Here is an 18,997-nt window from a genome sequence, read left to right as displayed (position 1 = left end):
GAAACAGAACTTTGAGAAAAGAGAAGTGACAATGTGCCTCTTAAGTTGTCAGTTCAGACATTTAGTTTGATAGCTGCCATATCTTATTTTTACTTTTTCTATACTAGAGATATAATCTTTTTTTTTTTTTAATTTTTTTTTTTAACGTTTATTTTATTTTTGAGACAGAGAGAGACAGAGCATGAACGGGGGAGGGGCAGAGAGAGAGGGAGACACAGAATCGGAAACAGGCTCCGGGCTCTGAGCCATCAGCCCAGAGCCCGACGCGGGGCTCAAACTCACGGACCTCGAGATCATGACCTGAGCCGAAGTCGGCCGCTTAACCGGACTGAGCCACCCAGGCGCCCCTATAATCTTTCTTTAAAATGTACTGTAGAATTAATAGATTGTATATTGGATTTCTTCACCCAGTAAATGAAAACTCTCAAGTTAAAATTCTAATTTATCTTTCAAGTTTAGAAACTGTGTATAAGTTATATGAAATAGAACTATCTTAAACCTAACTGCATAATTTATACCACATATTAATCAGTTAAAATTAAATAAAGGTCAGTTGTAAACACGTAAAAATAAAAATAATTCTTATGTATAATAACCAATTAGAAAAAAAACTGTTACAGTCCCCTTGCTAATACAAGGGATAACATGGATCTATGTTTACCAACATGGAAACATGACTGCAATATACAACGGAGGGCATAAAGCAAGCAAGCCCCTGAACAACATATATTGTATGATACTAGCTTAAGGAAAACTGTCCACAATTTTATAGGCATGGAGAAATGTCTTAAATGAAGTTCGCCCAAATGTTAGTAATCATTACTTCTGAGTTATAAGATTATTTTACAAGTTATTAGATTATTTTATTTTTTTCTGTTTTGACTGTAATCATTACAGAAGTGACATTATATTTTTTACAATGTCATTTTAACAAAAAAACAAGTTAAATACTATAGAAATCTATTAATATGGAAATATTTTACAACACATTATGTTTTTTAAAAAGGACATATGTTATTATAAAAAACACAAACTTTTATATATATTCAAAACTTTAACTTTTAATGAAAAGAATAGTGAATGCTATAGACATTCTTTTTGCTTATCTCAAACCTCTGACTTTAATGTGAACCGTATGTATTTAAAAAAATCAAAAGAACTTCAAAACAAAGGAGAATGTGCAAAATAGACTATAGACAGCAAATCTCAAACATGAAAATAAACCCATGGATAAAAGTGTTACTGAAGTTAATATATGGGCAATCTGAAGGAGCTGGCTCTTCACATTCAATTTAAACACACTGTACCCGTTGGGTCAAAGGCCCACCTGTCTTCAATGCAGTGTCAACATATCCCTCATAGAGCTGCCTCTGGGCAAGTGTGAAGAAGTGGTAAGCCTCAGCCCCTCTCCAAGCATTATCTGTGAAACGACTAGTTGTAGACAGAACTTCCTCTTCCAGCAAACCAGCCAAAGCAGATGTGGCCTATGAGTCAAGCAGAGCCACGTTTTCTGTCAGTGCAACCATGAGTCACCCTAACGAAGACAACTTCTGAGACGGTTTATACATTAAACTAAGGAAAGTAGATTTGATCATTACAAAACTGTCATTACAGACTTCACTTCTCCATTAGAATTCGTATTTTGTTAAGCTGCTGTAATCAAAAATTTCTTTCCACTTTATTAAACTATAATTGACCAATAAAACTGTGAATTATTTCAAGTGCACCTTGATGTGATCTGACAAACATACACGCTGTGAAACAATTCTCCCCATGGTGTGGTCAAATTTTTTAATAGAACTCATTATAAACTTTAAGTTAGTAAGAGATTCATTTACACATAAAGTAATATACATATTCTAGCAAGGTTTTTAAAACTCACTGGTTAGAAAGGGTTTACCAAGTAAAAAAAATTAAAGCAAAGTCTACAAATTAGTCTTGCAGGAAAAGTTTCCAATATTCTTCAGCAGAAATTTCTAAATTTGAGTACTAATTCCAAGTCAGTGACTCCTTTTCCTCATATCATTTAAGACAATAAATGCAGACAAGCAAATTAAATGGCCTGTCCCTAAAGAGAAGTTTGATAGTCTTTTTTCCTTAAACACCTGAGATGACTTCATGTTCTGTAATGTTCTACCTTACCTCTGAGCTCTTTCCTTTCACTTTTCCTCTTTGGGCATTTCTCACTTGCTCATGGTACTGCTCAATAAGCAAAGCGGACAGTACGTACAGCTTCTTGACACGTAAAGGTTTAGTTCTTTTCTTTGCCTCTTCATCTGCAATCTTTAAACATTTAAAGAACTTGGGGAAGATATTTCTTAATCTTTATTTGTACACATACAATCATCTCTAAAATTTGATTCTTTAATAAAAAGAAAAAAACCAGTAGGATGGAACATAAATACCACCCATTTATGATAAATATTTTTAAGCCCATTTCCTTTTCCTTAGCTTATAAGTACTCAGTTCTTTCCTTGGCATTAGCCCTTGGAGTTACAACTCATAACAAATGCTCTTAAATAAGTAAGTCAAAATGAAGAAAGTTTTTGTGGAAGAGGTAGCATTTTCCATAAGGAGATTTTAAAAAACAGTGTTCCAAGTATACTGAGATAAGAGGACTTTAACATGGTACAGACTTCAGAAAGAAGGATTTATCTAAATGATTGAGGGGAATATTCCCTTTTTTATTAAATCAACGGGAAAAAAATAGAACAGAATATAAAATGTATATACATTAATACTGTATTAGTCCTTTTCCTTCCAAATGCATATTATGAAACAGTAATGTATTTAAAATGTGTACATTTATTTTTTTTTAGTTTTTTTATTCATTTTGAGAGAGAAGGAGAGAGAACTCGCGTGCACACATGCATATGTGAGGGAGGGGCAGAGAGAGAGAGCTAGGGAGACAGAATCCTAAGCAGGCTTTGCTCTGTCAGCGCAAGAGCTCCACGTGGGGCCTGAACTCACGAAACACAAGATCATGACCTGAACCAAAACCAAGAGTCAGACACTTAACTAAGCCACCCAGATGCCCCTTAAAATGTATACATTTAAAAGGACAAAATTCTATTATCAACAGGATTTAATTCCCATTATTAAGGGAATTTGTATTTTATGGTCCCTGAAAATTCTATAACTCTTTGTTAACTTCAGTATTAAGTAAATATTCAATTGTTTAGGGATCAGTAAGGTGCTAACACTAATGAATAGCTTTTTTAGTAAAAGGTAATAATACTAAGATAATGCATAGTTATAGCAGTAATAAAACAAGAGGGCTTTTGCTATAGCAAGTACTTGTTCTCAAAGAAAACGGAAAATGTGTTCTTCAGTACATAAGAAAACATTGGTAACTAGAACATAGCAAATACTCACCAAGATTATTGTATTACCTTAAACATCAGTTTAGCAGCATCATGAAAGTAATTGGCTTTCCGATAGAGTTCTATGGCATCAAGAGTTTTATTCTTTTCCAATAAATGAGATGCATACCTCGCTAACAGGGATCCAATTTCTTTCATACTGTGATTTTTAGCCAACTCAACAGCTTTGTTCCACTGAGGGGGAAAAATATGCCATTCAGCTACTGAAGCATTTATAGTCATACATGTCATAAAATTCACACAATAAAGATTTAAGTTTATAGTAATAAATAACACTATATTAAAATTAAAAACCAGTATATATATATATTTTTAATACAGTAACTTTAATTAAGAGTCTCATGCTCTACCAACTGAGCCTGCCAGGCAGTTCACAGTAACTTTAATTAAAATCAGAGCAATTATAAGTTCTATAAGTCAAACATGTCAAAATGATTAAATGGCCCAAGACTGTGATTTGCTTAAGAAGGACATCAGAAAAGGAAAGCTTCAAAGTTTATAATTACAATATTATAATTCAATTTTGCACCAGCTAGAAGTGAGGAAAAGCTATACTTGCTTATAGTAGAACAAAATATGCCATTTCGGTTAAGAAAATGTCCTATCAGATTTAACATTTAAAAGTTATTTTTAAAAAGCAAATGGAGCTTTATAAAATACTTCAAGAAAATACTTAAAGGAATATACTGATATTCAACAATTTCCACAATTCTGCACTTTAATTTTAGTTAAATTCCAGCTCCCAAGAATATCAAATATATGTTTTCTCTAAAGAGACAGGAAAATAGACTGCCAAAATAAATACTGATAAGGTAACTCAATTCCTTCCTCTTGCAATGACCATTAACTAGTCCTTCTTTGGAAACAAAACCCTAATAAAATGCAGAAAATTATGAAATTACTTCCAGACAACAAGTTGCCTGACTAAAAAGCACAGGGTTTGTCCCCATATCGACTTAGTTACGAGTGGGTCACCCTTAACGGTAGCACTTCAAGAGGTAAATGCAAACTCCAGTATTTTCTAGGTCCTCAACAAAGTAAGAAAGCATCTAGCTCCTTTCACAAAATCCACCTCAACCCTACAGTGGCAACAGTCTAAAAGGATGACTAGGGACCTTAATTTTCAGTTCCTTACCTGGTTGAGATGTACACAGGTATCTACTGCTGCCTTTGGCTGATTACATTTCAAAAATGCGGTCACTGCTTGTTCACACATTCCAACCCTCACAAACATTTGTGCTATTTCCTGTGAGGACAGAACAATATTATCAGATCTCACAGACCAAGGAAATCACTTATAGTTTAATTTACAAAACTCCATAGGGACATACGAATATTAAATTTACTGGTGGTTACAGTAATTTTTCGTTGCAACATACACAGGGGCAGAGGCTACAAACCAGAAAGGAGGCTAAGGCATCACTGTCTACGAAACCGGGGCTTCACTGGCTCCGGCTGCAGATCTACTTTTTAACCAGGTCCGGAACATCCTGCACTCTGCTCCTCTAGTAGCTAGGGCACAGAAACGTCAAGCTGGGAAACAAACCCCATACTAGTGTGTGAAAAAAACATTTAAGGCAACTGATGGTATAACAATGGTAATGTTAGAGGCTTAAGGAAAATCTCACACTCACAGAGCTCTCTAATACCTCTCTGAAGAAATGCCCCAGATAGGCCATTCATTAATTCAGGAAGCCAGATCCCAAACAGAGCTCCCTCCAAGGGTGGTGGGAAGGAAGGAGAACCACAACACAAACCCACCATACCCATCTGGCTCACTCTCCATTTTCAGAAAATCAATTTTTTTTTCCTTCTGGATATCTAATTGGCAAGAGTTTTCCTCTCCCTACCCTTACTTCTTTTTTTTTTTTTTTAATTTTTTAAACATTTATTTATTTTTTGAGAGAGAGAGAAAGACAGAGCACAAGCAGGGTAGGGGTAGAGAGAGAGGGAGACATAGAATCGGAAGCAGGCTCCAGGCTCTGAGCTATCAGCACAGAGCCTGTGATCAGGTCATAATCTCACAATTTGTGGGTTCAAGCCCCATGTCGGGCTCTGTGCTGACAGCTCACAGCCTGAAGCCTGCTTCTGATTCTGTGTCTCCCCCTCTGTTTCTGCCCCTCCTCTGTTTGTGCTGTCTCTCTCTCTCTCTCTCAAAATAAATAAACATTAAAAAAAATAATAAAATATTTTGGGAAAATCATAAAAGTATGTTTTAGATCCAACCATCTTTTTAAAAGTAATGTTTAGGGGCACCTAGATGGCTCAGTGAGTGTCTAACTTTGGCTCAGGTTATGATCTCATAGTTCATGGGTTTGAGCCCAATATCAGGCTCTCTGCTCTCAGCACAGAGCCTGCTTTGGATCCTCTGTACCTCCCTCCTCTCTGCCCCTCCCCATTCACAGTCTCTCTCTCTCTCTCTCTAAAATAAAACTAAGCATTTAATTAATTAATTAAAGTAATGTTTATATTTTTCTGGTTACAAAGTAATAGACTGTAATGGTAAATAAAAATTAGAAAGCACAAAAAATGTAAAGTTACTTACAATCTTACTACCCATAGGAAATCTCTCTCAATAGTCTGATGTCATTTCCTAACATCTGTGTCTTAGGAATCTATATGTATGTGTGAGTTGGTGTATGTATTGTGCTCATACTATATATAGTTCCGTTCTCTGTATTTTTCAATTAAACATTATGTAAATTTTACCGTATTATTAAAAACTCCTTCAAAAACTTGATTTAAAATTTGCAATACTAAAAAAAACATTTGCACTACTAAAAATTTTTAAGCATTTTAATTATTTAATTATTACTATAGCTATAATAACTTAATATTTACTCAGTAATAATACTATTCTGGATATCCTACAGCAATACTCTTTTCTGCATCATCAGACACACCGAACAGATGACATTAATGCAGGACACCCTGTCCCGATATCCAAGGTTGTAACTAATTTCAGTTTCTTTCCTACTCAAGAAAACACAGGACTGAGAATAAAGTACATGAAAATGCCATTATAACAGGGATAATGGCTCTAATTCACAAGAGACAAAACTGAATTATCAGAATTCTATCATCTACTAATTAACAAACAAAAATTTTGTGGTAGAACTCACAACCGATAACATGTCCCGACCCTGCAGTTGAGAGATGCTAACTCCACAGGTACTATACAGCTCAATGACTTACATTTTACATAAAACAAATAAAATATAAACTCATTAACGTCATTCAAGAATTAAGAGGCTTAAAAAGGACATTCAAAACAAATTTCCAGAGAACTCTGTTTTTTCTTTTTTAACACTAAATACTTTGTTAACATAACCTAATAAAAGTCAAGCTATCTTTTTAAACCTTTATTACAGCAAATTTTAAACATACATACACACACACTAATCCCCAGACCCAGCTCAGATAATTTTGAAGCAAACCTCTGACAAGAGATTTTAACTGTAAATATTTCATGTGTCAGCTAACTTTTAAAAGCAATTTTATAAAACTGACAATACTATAGGAGATTGTGAACATGTTAAAGTAGTGGGAATATGACTAATTTTCCCTCTATTTTCAAGCAGTCTGTAATATTGATATATTGTTTTAACAATTAAAAGTATCATTCCACATTTAAGAAACTATGAGATTATAGATTTTAAATTTTCTTTCTGACAGAAGATATTTCCTGACTATAACACAAAACCTAATAAAAATAACCTAACAAACCTAAAAACTAAAATTTTTAATACCCACTGGAAGCAACTTGTGGTTTTCTGGAAGTGAACTGGCAAGATTCTCCAATCCCTCATAATCTTCCAACATATAATAGCATTCAGCTAAGCGTTCCTGGTTCCGGCCTTGTACATAATATTGTACAGCATTCAACCTATGGGGGAAAAAAAAAGAACAATTTCTAAAACTAATGTGAATCTCCTGATAAATAAACACTCTCATTAAAAATGCTCATTAGAATTACTAGTATTACTCTAGTTACCATCTTCAGTTACAGCATGTCTTTGAAGTGTATAAACTGGGGGGATAAAATCTAAAGACTCTGAAGCACATTTTAGTTGTAACATTCTTTGGCTATTAAGAAAAATTGTTGTAACTGGATATACAGTTGTGCTTCCAAACACAGACATAAATAAGTGTATTGATCAAATGAAAACCTAAGAATAAAAGCCAATGACTTCTGAATATAATCTACAAGAAAACATAAAATACTTTTCCTTTTTTCAGAAATAAATCATATGTCTTTGAAATGCACACTGTGGTCTTAAACAGTAGAAACCTGCCTGAAACTAAGCACACGTTTGTGAGTTTGGAAACTCTGAAGTTTTATAACACTTATCAAGGATCTCTTGCTCCCCATTGTGAATTTAAATCTGCTTGAATTTAAGAATCCAGGGGGACGGCCTTCAATGTCCCCAGCTTTGTGCCAATGGGAAGTACTCAGGCAGCATATCAAGTGCTACATGAACAGATGAAGAGGTTCACATAGGTCGCCTACCACTTTTGCCGATCAGCGAAGTAGTCTCCGATGGCATTGTGGGCTTGTTCAAGGAGACTGTCATCTGCATCACCAGATCCAGTTTTCAAGAGCTGGAGTACTCTAAACCAATCTCCCAATTTCAGCCGGAGGCCAATAGCAAGATCTCTGTAAACAACAGCATACATTCATTCACCTGACAAATACTTGTGAAGTGCCTACCCCATGCTAGGGTCAATTCCGGGGTACTGAGAATACCCAGCAGTGAACAGACGGACAAGTTACCTCCCCAAACATTTTAGAAATTTGACCAGGAAAGAGGCAATGGGGAGAACTTGAAATCAGGAAAAGGAAATAACTTCCTGCCTTTTATTTTCCTAGCCTTCCAATTTTCCTAGCAAAATAATGATTTAAATAATAATAACTTCTTTTCATCAATTATTGAGACATGATCAGGCTTATTTAAAAATCATACATATACTGGGGCACCTGGGTGGCTCAGTCGGTTAGGCGCCCGACTTCAGCTCAGGTCACGATCTTGTGGTCGCGAGTTCGAGCCCCGTGTCAGGCTCTGTGCTGACCGCTCAGAGCCTGGAGCCTGTTTCAGATTCTGTGTCTCCCTCTCTCTGGCCCTCCCCCCGTTCATGCTCTGTTTCTCTCTGTCTGAAAAATAAATAAACATTAAAAAAAAAAAAAACCCATACATATAAACACATATTTGGTTTTATCTTTCTTTTCAGGGCTTAAGCAGTATTAGGGATCTCCTTGAAGTACAAATAATATTAACAAAATTTAGACATAATGTTTATAGCTGAAATACATACATTATTTTATGCAAATCTAAAATGAACATAAAGAATAAAACTCAATCCCTATATACTGTTCATTTTTATTTCATGGTCCTTAACGACAAAAAATTAAATAAAGGTCTAAATCAAAAAAGAAAACCCAAACGTTGAGCTGCATAATAAATGATAAAAGCCCCCAGTCTCTGCAGTCTTATGTTTTTTTTTCTACCAAATAGAAAACCTCCCATGGCCAGCCATTAATATATGTAAAAAAAAAATAAAAAAAAATAAAAAAAGAAAAAAGAAACTGCCTCCAAACTTCAATACATAAATTAATGTAAGAGCCACGTGGAATATCCAGGTTGTAACTAAACTGAGATTATTTTCTGAAAGAAGTGGTATGACACATTTAGTCTACTGTACATTCCTCATTTGTACAGAAGAAAAGCATGAATGCCAGAAGTACTCCAGAATGCCTGTACCTTCATTACTCACCTTCTGTCCATATCCAGATACATTCTTTCTGCCTCTTCAAACCTGCTGAAGTAGGCAGCAACTTCGGCCTGCTTCATGGACTCACTCTGTAGATTGCCCAGGCGCTTCACGAACTTAATGCCTTGGTAATCTTTGCAGCGCACAAACGCTTGCTCTGCCGTGTGCAGATCGAGTTTCTGAAGAGCTGCTTCAGCCAGTAGGCGCCTTTATTAAAACAAGAAACAGAAAAGCTTATTGCCATTACTGATAAACAAGTCTTGAACCCGAATTTAATTATTATACCTGTTGTTTCTAGTTAAACATGGTGGGAAGTGATTACTTTAACATATTTATGTATTTTTTACTTAATATTATGCTTATTTTGAGTACTTCCAAATCTGAATTTAATTTCTGTATTTTAAAAAGAAGAGCAAAGGGGCGCCTGGGTGGCTCAGTCACTTAAGCATCACGTCGGCTCAGGTCATGATCTCACGGTTCATGGATTCCATTCCTGAGTTGGGCTCTGTGCTCACAGCTCAGAGCCTGGGGCATGCTTCGGATTCTGTGTCTCCCTCTCTTTCTGCCTCTTCCCCACTCACTCTCTGTTTCTCTCTCAAAAAATAAATAAAAAACAATAAAATTTTTTTTTTAAATAAAACGAACAAGAATGCAAGTCTACCCCCATGAAGGCTACCATGAGAGTGGGAGACAATAGAGCTGAGACTTTAAATGCATACACCAGACATTTTGGGAGGATTTTTTATTTTTAAATACCAAAGTCGGGGGTGTGGATTGTCCTCGATGAATTGAGATGCATCTTCAATTCCAACCTTCTCAATCAATGCTCGACTATCTCGCAAGGACCGGATCTCAAAGTTAATTATATAATCCTTGTTTGGGTGTTCTGGATTCTAAAAATAAAGATGAAAAGAAATGCAAATACCTGCCGTTAGAGTATGTGTTTCTTTTTTACAGTAAAACACATGCACACACACAAACAACTGTATCATGTTGTAAACCAAAATGGGAAGAAAAGATATTCCAATGTGTGGGTCTTTGAGTTATCTGGAAAACAGCCACAATCCACAGGTGAAGTTCCTCCCGAGGTTACTAGGCTGCCCACAGGGAAAAGAGGACAGTGGAAGAAGGGTTGTCTTACAATCATACAGCCTTGTTTCCCTCAGCTTAACTCTCATGTTCCCAGGAGCTACTATTCTCTTCTCACCCAAAGTGCTGAGAAAAGACATGTGCAGGGGCCTCTACCAGCTCACTCCTTAATCTACTCTCTCCTTGCCGGGGGGAAATGAGACAGTTGTCCCCTGTGCTGTTGGGCAGCAGGCAAGCAAATAAAAGAAAGAGCTAGTTTTCATTATCTCTTTCCTTTTGTTAATTTAGCTAGATGACCCCTCCAAAATTTTTTTTTCTGAAGGCCAGTCTTGCAGGAAATAGCTAGCTAATGGCCAAGAAAAGAAAACAGTTATAATGAACTCACCAATATCCTACATATTCCAAGTAAAGAAAAAGTGAAGCCCAGGAGAAAATTAGAGCCCCCTGCCCCCACATACAGAAAACAGCAATGGCTCCCAGAACTAAGCTGCATCTGGCCCTCCCCACCTGCAACTAAACCACTGTACTTAGAAACTGAAAAGTTCTCCCAGAAATCCCTGGCACAAAGTAGAAAGTAGTATGGAAAATGCATGAGGTTTGGATTCAAACAGATCTAAGCTTAGATCCTAATTCCTCAGCCTACTGGCTATGTAACAACTCTTTCCAAAACCTGCTGTACCCCCGTCCTGTGCCCACCCAGGAAGCCAAGGCCATCTTCCCCAAATATAAACCCAATCACATCACTCTCCTGCTTTACTCCCCCAGTGACTCCAGGAGGCAGTCCAAACTCCACAGAAGGCACACAAGGCCTCGTATGACTGGGGCCAACCTCCCCCACGACTGTTCCCCTTCAGTTCCGCCAGTGCTACCAATTACATACACCAGCTTTGAAGCCAGACGGCTTGGAGTGAAATCATTCACGTCTCTGCCTACTGCCAACTGGGTGTCACTGGCAAATGAGTTTCTCTCTCCAAGCCTCAGATTCTTCATCTGAACAAATGAAGATAATAATCAGACTGACTTCCTAGAATTGTGAGGATTAAATGAGATAACACATATCAAACGTTTAGCACAATGCCAGCCTTGTACTACTCACGTGGTTCACAGTCTCAGAACTGTACCAGCGCTCTCTCCCCACAGACCTCTGACAGACGCACCTGCCCACTGAACTGCGCCAGCCCGCCCCTTTGCTGGTTGCTGAATTTCTTGTCTACCTCCCCAACCCCTCTACTTGAGGCCAGGAACTTGCCTTACTGACTGCCAATAAACATCTGCTGAGTCAGTGAACAGACAGACTTTTGGTAAATCATTTTACTCACGAAGAGCTTTCTCCACTAAAAATGAGGTCTGTGTATTATCTACCCGGCACAGTTGTAATGACAAATGAAGAGTGACATGCAATGACAAATGACAATTGAACACCTCCTATGAAGGCACTTTAGTGAATGTAAATTTAGTAAATTCCCTTCCTTTTCCTTTCGTATTCCTTCAGCTCTAGTGCTCCAATAAATTTCTCATGGGGGAAAAAAAAAACAGGCTCACAAACAAAGGGCTTTAAAGGGCTACAATTTACATATCAAACCAAAACATGAAACCATGCTACAAATTGCAACTAACTTCAGAAATGTAAAACTCTATTAACCCAATTCCAAAAAATATATGAAGTATACAGAAAAAAGTAAATGCTTTGTATAAAATGAAAGTAAAAATGTTTTTAATATATTCTTAGAGAAAGAAATTCTCAAAAGATAGTCAATGAAGGCCAAAGTAGGGGTTCAAAAAGATAGCTGGAATCAGAACTGGATTATTTTATAAAGCCTGAAAAAAAAAAATAGGAGGATAGTGGCCCTGCAAACAAAAAGTTACCTGTCTTAGAGCTCAAAAGAACAAAGTAAATTGTCAAATATTTCTTCTCTTTGTTATTAACATAAAAACAATGACAACCACAACTAGCCACCATTTTTTGAGCTCTTGATCCAAACACTGTGGTAAGTGCTTTTCACAGATTACTTTATACAATAACAATCCTGTGAGATAGGAGCCATTATTATCCACATTTTATCGAGGAAAAAATTGAAAAAAATAATTGAGGCTTATAAACAAGAAAGGAAAATGAAGTTCAAAAAAGATGAAGGAACCTGTCTAAAAGCGGTACAAGTGACCAAGGAGGGTCAATCCACATTCCTAACAGGAACACCACACTGCCTGGGCATAAAATAAAACAAATCCCAGTCAAGCCAGCAACAAAAATACAATTGTTTTTTAAGAATTACCTTCAATATCTCATCCAAAAGAACAGATTTAATTTCTAAATCCTCAAAGATACAAATATATCCAGAAGTCTGAATGGGCTCCTTTAAAGATAAAGACAAATGTTATGCTTAATTGTACAAAATTTTCCTTCCTTTAACATATGACTTTGTATTTTATTTTCAACATTTTCAAACCAACAGAAAATTAGACAGAATGTCATTAACATCCATATGTCCATCACCTAAATATTATTAACATTTTGCTAAATATGCTTCAGTCAATTTTTTGGATGAAGTCTTTTAAAGTAAATCAAGTAAAATGTATAGACATCATGACATTTCACCCCTAAATATTTCAGTACATATCTCTAAAAGATAAGGATGTTCTTTAAATGGCCTCATTACTATTATTACACCTCATATAATTAATATTAATTCCCTAATATCATCTAACATCAGTCCAATTTTTCTCAATCCAAAAATGCCTTATACCACTTGATAATTGTTACTCATGCAATGCAACATTAAATTTAATTCTTAATAAAACCAACAAACACTATAGTCGTATGTAAGTACATATATCAAAGAAATCTTACCCCATACTGCAAAGTCCATCCTCTATAAAATTAGCCAGAGAGCATTCCTGATAGATTTTCTACATAAGATTTAATTTGCCAAGATGTAAATACACAAGTCTGTTACAGGTCTGTCTCTTTTCTTAGTATTACACAAGCTTATAGAAATAAAGTGTAGCAAATGCATATTATAATGTAAAGTAGCTGCCCTAAATCTCTAGTAGAAAAAGGAGATATAAATATTACATAAATAACAAGAAATAAACTCTCACTATACTTACTACCTCCAAGAGCACTATGAAAAGGATAAGATAATGTCTGGTAATGGAAATAATACCAGAATGTAATTTTTAATGTTTATTTGTTTTTTGAGAGAGAGAAAGACCAAGCTGAGTCAGGAAGGGGCAGAGAGAGAGGGAGACACAGAATCCAAAACAGGCTCCAGGCTCTGAGCTGTCAGCAGACAGCCCGACACGGGACTCGAGCCCATGAACCGCAAGATCATGACATAAGCCAAAGTCGAACGTTCAACTGACTGAGCCACCCAGGCACCCCTGGAATGTGTTTTTAATGTGTGTGTGTGGGGGGGGGGGGGGGGGGTAAGCAAAATTCAAAGGAAATAATGTATCAAATTTATAACTCTGATACTTAGTTCTTCATGTGATAGAAACTACAGGAAGATACTTAAAAACATGGAAATTAGAGGTAAAAATTGAATCAGATTTTTAAAAATTGAATCATATTTAGTTTTAGTATGTCAAAGTTTAAGAATGGGGCTCTGTGTGCACATTATATGCATTTGAGTCTTAAAGTGACATTTTCTCTTAAAAAGTAAAAATTGTTGGGGCACCTGGGTGGTTCAGTCGGTTAAGCATCCAACTTTAGCTCAGGTCATGATCTCACCATTCATGAGTACAAGCACTACGTCCAGCTCTGTGCTGACAGCTCAGCCTGGACCCTGCTTCAGATTCTGTGTCTCCCTCTCTCTCTGCTGCCTCCCCAGTTCACGCTCTGTCTCTGTCTCTCAAAGATAAGTAAACATAAAAGAAATTTTTTTAAGTAAAAATTGTTGATTATACGAGAAAATTTTACCAAATTTCTTTATTTCCTCAAAAAAAGTTGTATTATGTAAAGGCAAGTATGAGCAATGATCACACAGAAAGAATCAAGGATAAAATTTAATTCAAGAATTAAGTATATAATAACATACTTCTTATAAATTATAGAGGCCTTTCATATATTTTAATTATTTGGATACAATATGTATCCAAATATACCTGTATAAAAATGTTTATCATTAGAAAATTGCTTTATTTTTGACTAGACAAAAAACAAAGCAAGGTAGCCAAAAAATAAAGTCATAAAAGATGATGTGTGGATAAAAAGTTATACCAAAAATAAAGAGAAAGGGAGAAAATAAAGATTGGAAGGAAGGTTAAAAACTAAGAGTTTCCAAAATAATCTATGATTATTGGCACACAAGTAAATATGCAAATATATTTATATTATTTGGATTTTAAAAAGTCAACTTCTACTTGAATTATCTCATCTAATTCTCATTATTTTCCAAAACTCACTAGATATCCATCCATATTTCCATTGAATATGAAGTTTTAGACCAGTGGTCAACAAAAGCAGGATACACTCTCCTACTCAGTACATAAGAAATTTATTTTTATTAAGAAACTATTTTAAACTTCACTAATCTATACTGTATTAAGTACTCTTACCCAGTACATACATCAGAAGGTCTCAGAACATGTACAGTATAACAGGTATCTTGAGCGCTTATCCATTTAATTGCAGCATATTGTGACATACCGAAGTTTGTATATACCTAGTTAAGCAGATTCGGGGATTACGGTCTCTAATTTTGAGCTAACTCTCATAAATTGGACAAGCGGTTTAAAAATCTCCCTGGAAAGAATACGTGAATGAAGTGGAATATTGGAATGCAAGCACAAGCAAACAAGACGAGGCGGAACAGTCACCCCCTTTACTCCTGGCACAAACTCTGGGGTTAGCCACATTAGAAAGTGAAAACAATCACATTCGAATCAGATCTGACAGAAAGTCAGCTAAACAATTGAAAATTATCAAGAAGACTATCTGAAACACAAGACTTTACGAAGTTAATAATTCAAGTGTGCACGATGCTCAGACACTAGCTAATGGCAGTGAGAACTACAGCACCCTGACATTTCAAAATAAAGTTCACTTCAGCCTCTTAAATGTATTTTTTTCCTCATTCTTTCAGAATTTCTATTTTAGGGACATGATTCATAAAGTACTTGTATTAATAATGGTAAGTCACGTATATCATTTCTAAATGAATAATTATGCATAGATGAAGATATGGATTCAAAAATTTGGAAACTTCTTGTTTGGTAAAGAAGTGTATAAAAATGAGCTGAGTGATAAAAGTATGAGATATGAAAGGAATATGAATATGAAGTAGTACCAATGAAAGGGAAGATCCAAGAAAAAGACTAGAAAAGCTGAATTGGTACCTTTAGGGGGTCACTGGAGATAAAAATGACCAAGCAGGGAATATCAACATTAAATACTCATTTCCAAATTCTCAGAAAGTGTGCTTTATCAGTGAACTACAACTTCACACACAAATGGCACCCGTTTTTCATCTATAATCTGAAGAAAGGTTTACAACTTAAAGGAAGGTATGAATCTAGAATTCCTAACACTCAAATGGACAAAAATGGATTCAGTATTAACTGTCAAATAACAGCTTATCTCCTGAATAGTAAAAGAATACTATGCCCTAAAGGAGCTCCAGTAAATCCTGTTTTAAAGAGTACATCCTTACATAATCAGTCAATGAACAGCCAAAGAAATGAACAGCAGAGTAACTAACCAATAACTAACCAAGCAGGGACAACAGCCAGCCAGTGTCCTCATGAATGAACAGAACAGCACAGCATGACTTATAAAGAAATCCAGTCAGTGGTGAGGTTGAAAGAAATCCATCTAGCTTTAAATCCAATAGAAATTGAACTACTTGCCAAGCCTGAAAATGACTCTAAAAAAGGAGGGGAGGGGAAGGCTATTCTGTTAAAACTACTTAAGAAGCACTTTGTACCAGGCCAAGACGTCCCCTGGTGCTAGACTGAGCGTGTGTGCTACACACACATTACAAACAGCCAGGAACAACACTTGCCCAGGCATATGATTTCTGACTTAGTACGCATGGGGACACAGATGGAAAAAGGGCCCTAACATTCAAAAAGTATTCTCCCATCCTCAAGGTTAGCCTGTGGTTACCTGTCTAATTTTTACACTTACTTTGTGGCAAGTGTCAAATTTCCCTTGGAGCCTTGAAAGAAGCCCCTGCTTACAAGTTAAATGCAGCAGCCCTGAATGCCTTTCCTTTAAACCCTACTCAGGGGCTAAAAACTACAAAGATCCTTAAAATTCCTGACAAAGCCTTTGAGAACAATTCACATGAGGTCATTTCCCAGCCCAAAGATCTTGAGTAGCACTAAAATGGGGAAATGTGAAAATAATTTAAGATATTAAAGGGACAGTTTAATGGTTCACCACTAAATAAATCACTCTAGAAGATTTTTGGCAGCTCAGTGGTCCAAGCATGCAATTTCTTTCCAAAAAGGAAACCGCAAACCCATACATCAATTAATGATATCTATCAACTTATTTATTATTATTTACATTTGTTGGGTGCAACAACCATACAGAAAATTCCCAACTGGAAACCATTAATTATTCAAAAATTACATAAAAATTTATCTCAATGATGCTTTGATTAGGCTACCACTCAAATTACATTGAATTTCCTAAACACAAATGCTAACAGTTGGTCCAGAGCGGACTGACAGGGAAGTTCCAAACTTAAAAATTAGCTGATGTGGGGCACCCCAGTGGCTCAGTCGGCTGAGTGTCCAACTCTTGACTTCAGCTCAAGTCATGATCTCACAGTTTGTAGGTTCGAGCCCTGTATCGGGATCTGCGCTGGCAGTGTGGAGCCTGCTTGGGATTCTCTCTCTGCCCCTCCCCTGCTCTCTCTGTCAAAATAAATAAACTTAAAAAAAAAACAATTAGCTGATGTGAGCCACAAGTAGAAAATCAAAATATAACTTTAAAATTAGTGAGCAAGTGGCTTCCTGATACTCCAGAGAGGGCAGATTAATCAGTCCACACTTGCATATTCATAAAATCATCAGAGTGAGAAAGACCAGGATTAGTGGCTGATAGAGGTCATGTGAACATAAATAAGGAAGCACAGATTAAGGTGGACAGGGGGGCAAAGGAGAATAAAAGCCTACACTTTTTTGGTTAGGTTGTTTTAAGCAATTTTGGTAAATATTACTACTGATTTTCTTTTTTTCTTAACTTTGACAAGGAAAAAATAAAGACTATGTATTAGAGACCATGGTTCCGTCTTTTAAAAAGTACAGATAAATGCTTAGGAAGTGCCTTTCAGAGAAAGCAGAGACTTTTTAAAGGATGAGTATTATTCCCACTTATGACCAAATATTTTACAAATCCACAGATATGTTTCCATTTATTTTCAGAAATTTACGCCTCCAACACCAACAAACCTCTTAAGGAAACAAAAGGGAAATAGCCAGGTTTTCACATCTGGCTCATTATTTATGTACTGCTAATGCTCATTTCTTGTGTTTACCTCAGGATCCAAGTTTCTGAAAACATACATTCTTGTCTTCTCCATCATCGCAAACAAATCTGGATTATCCTTGGCCCACTTCATATCCCAGACATCTTTACGCTCCAATTTTAACAACTCGCCAATGACCTGCTGTCCTGTGCTGTCTGTTACCCGAGTGTCCAAGTCGAAGAAAGTTAGAACTCCTGAGATATCTATGATAGCAAGACGACTACAAATATTGAAATTGGAGAAAGGAAACAAGATGGTAAAATGACAATCAGCAATCACGAATATAATTACCTATTACCCTTCTTGTGCAAAATCAGTTCATCCAAATCTGGGAAGAAGGCAGAAATGACTTTAAGGGGCACCTGGGTGGCTCAGTCGGTTAAGCGTCCGACTTCGGCTCAGGTCATGATCTCATGGTTTGTGAGTCCCACATCGGGCTCTGTGCTGACAGCTCAGAGCCTGGAGCCTGCTTCAAATTCTGTGTCTCCCTCTCTCTCTGACCCTCCCCTGCTCATTCTCTGTCTGTCTGTCTCTCTCTCTCAAAAATAAGTAAACATTTTTAAAAAATTAATAAAAAAAGAAAAAGAAAAAAGAAATGGCTTTAAAAAAATAACTGGTTTTAAAAATTTCTTAAATTTGATAGAAGACATAGACTACTCTCCATTTTGCTTCCTTGTGAGGAAAAAGTATCCAAAGGAATTAAAGCAACTGGCACGCAAACAATTTAAAGTATTACATTTGAATTTCTATATTTTGCCAATTAGAGAAAAACATCTAAATACCGTATAATAAATAAACATTTAAATATAAATATAGTACAGTAAAACCACACTGAACCATAAGACAAGTTTAAAACAAATACACATCTTTGTATTTATTACATAAATCCAACAATCCGAATTGATAACTTCTAAGCCCAGCATCTATATGAAGAGAATTTTCAGACTTACCTAGAATTGCAATTCAAGGATAACTGGTAGGATCGACAGTTAAGGGAATACTTTTGAATCAAACCAACATTAGGAAGACTGTATCTCTGAATGGTGCCAGATTCACGACCCTGTGGAAATTACTTTTGATTACTAAAGCATATTTACAAAATAACATTAAATTACAACTACAGGTCTCTCTATATGTTCATACATTTGTTTCCAAACCAAAGTGAATGTGTCATAACTAATTCCCAATTCTGATACTAAATCACGTTACCGAGTACATATTTATCTCCTAATTTAATTAAACCCCTTTAAAAGTGGTTGAAGGTGATGTAATTTTTTT

At 36.0% G+C, this 18,997-nt stretch overlaps 1 protein-coding gene across 2 annotated transcripts in view; it reads right to left on the bottom strand.

Annotated features, from left to right (window-relative positions):
• WDR35 (WD repeat domain 35) overlaps positions 1–18,997 on the bottom strand; it is a 59,386-nt gene that overhangs the window by 1,761 nt on the left and 38,628 nt on the right. Inside the window, exons 15-25 of one of the 2 annotated variants that reach the window (XM_007080714.3) lie at positions 18,670–18,779; positions 17,729–17,939; positions 12,515–12,595; positions 9,909–10,045; positions 9,156–9,359; positions 7,894–8,040; positions 7,137–7,269; positions 4,519–4,629; positions 3,393–3,557; positions 2,143–2,283; positions 1,328–1,484 (exon numbers count right to left, since the gene is read on the bottom strand). In XM_007080714.3, coding sequence (XP_007080776.1) covers positions 1,328–1,484; positions 2,143–2,283; positions 3,393–3,557; positions 4,519–4,629; positions 7,137–7,269; positions 7,894–8,040; positions 9,156–9,359; positions 9,909–10,045; positions 12,515–12,595; positions 17,729–17,939; positions 18,670–18,779 — 1,597 coding nt within the window. The remainder of the gene's footprint in view (positions 1–1,327; positions 1,485–2,142; positions 2,284–3,392; positions 3,558–4,518; positions 4,630–7,136; positions 7,270–7,893; positions 8,041–9,155; positions 9,360–9,908; positions 10,046–12,514; positions 12,596–17,728; positions 17,940–18,669; positions 18,780–18,997) is intronic. The other variant, XM_042982451.1, reaches the window with a different exon arrangement.

This window comes from Panthera tigris, chromosome A3, assembly GCF_018350195.1.
Source record: "Panthera tigris isolate Pti1 chromosome A3, P.tigris_Pti1_mat1.1, whole genome shotgun sequence".
Lineage (NCBI taxonomy): Eukaryota > Metazoa > Chordata > Mammalia > Carnivora > Felidae > Panthera > Panthera tigris.
The sequence above is the reverse complement of the archived record's forward strand: the minus strand, read 5'-3'. Positions and strand labels throughout refer to the sequence as shown.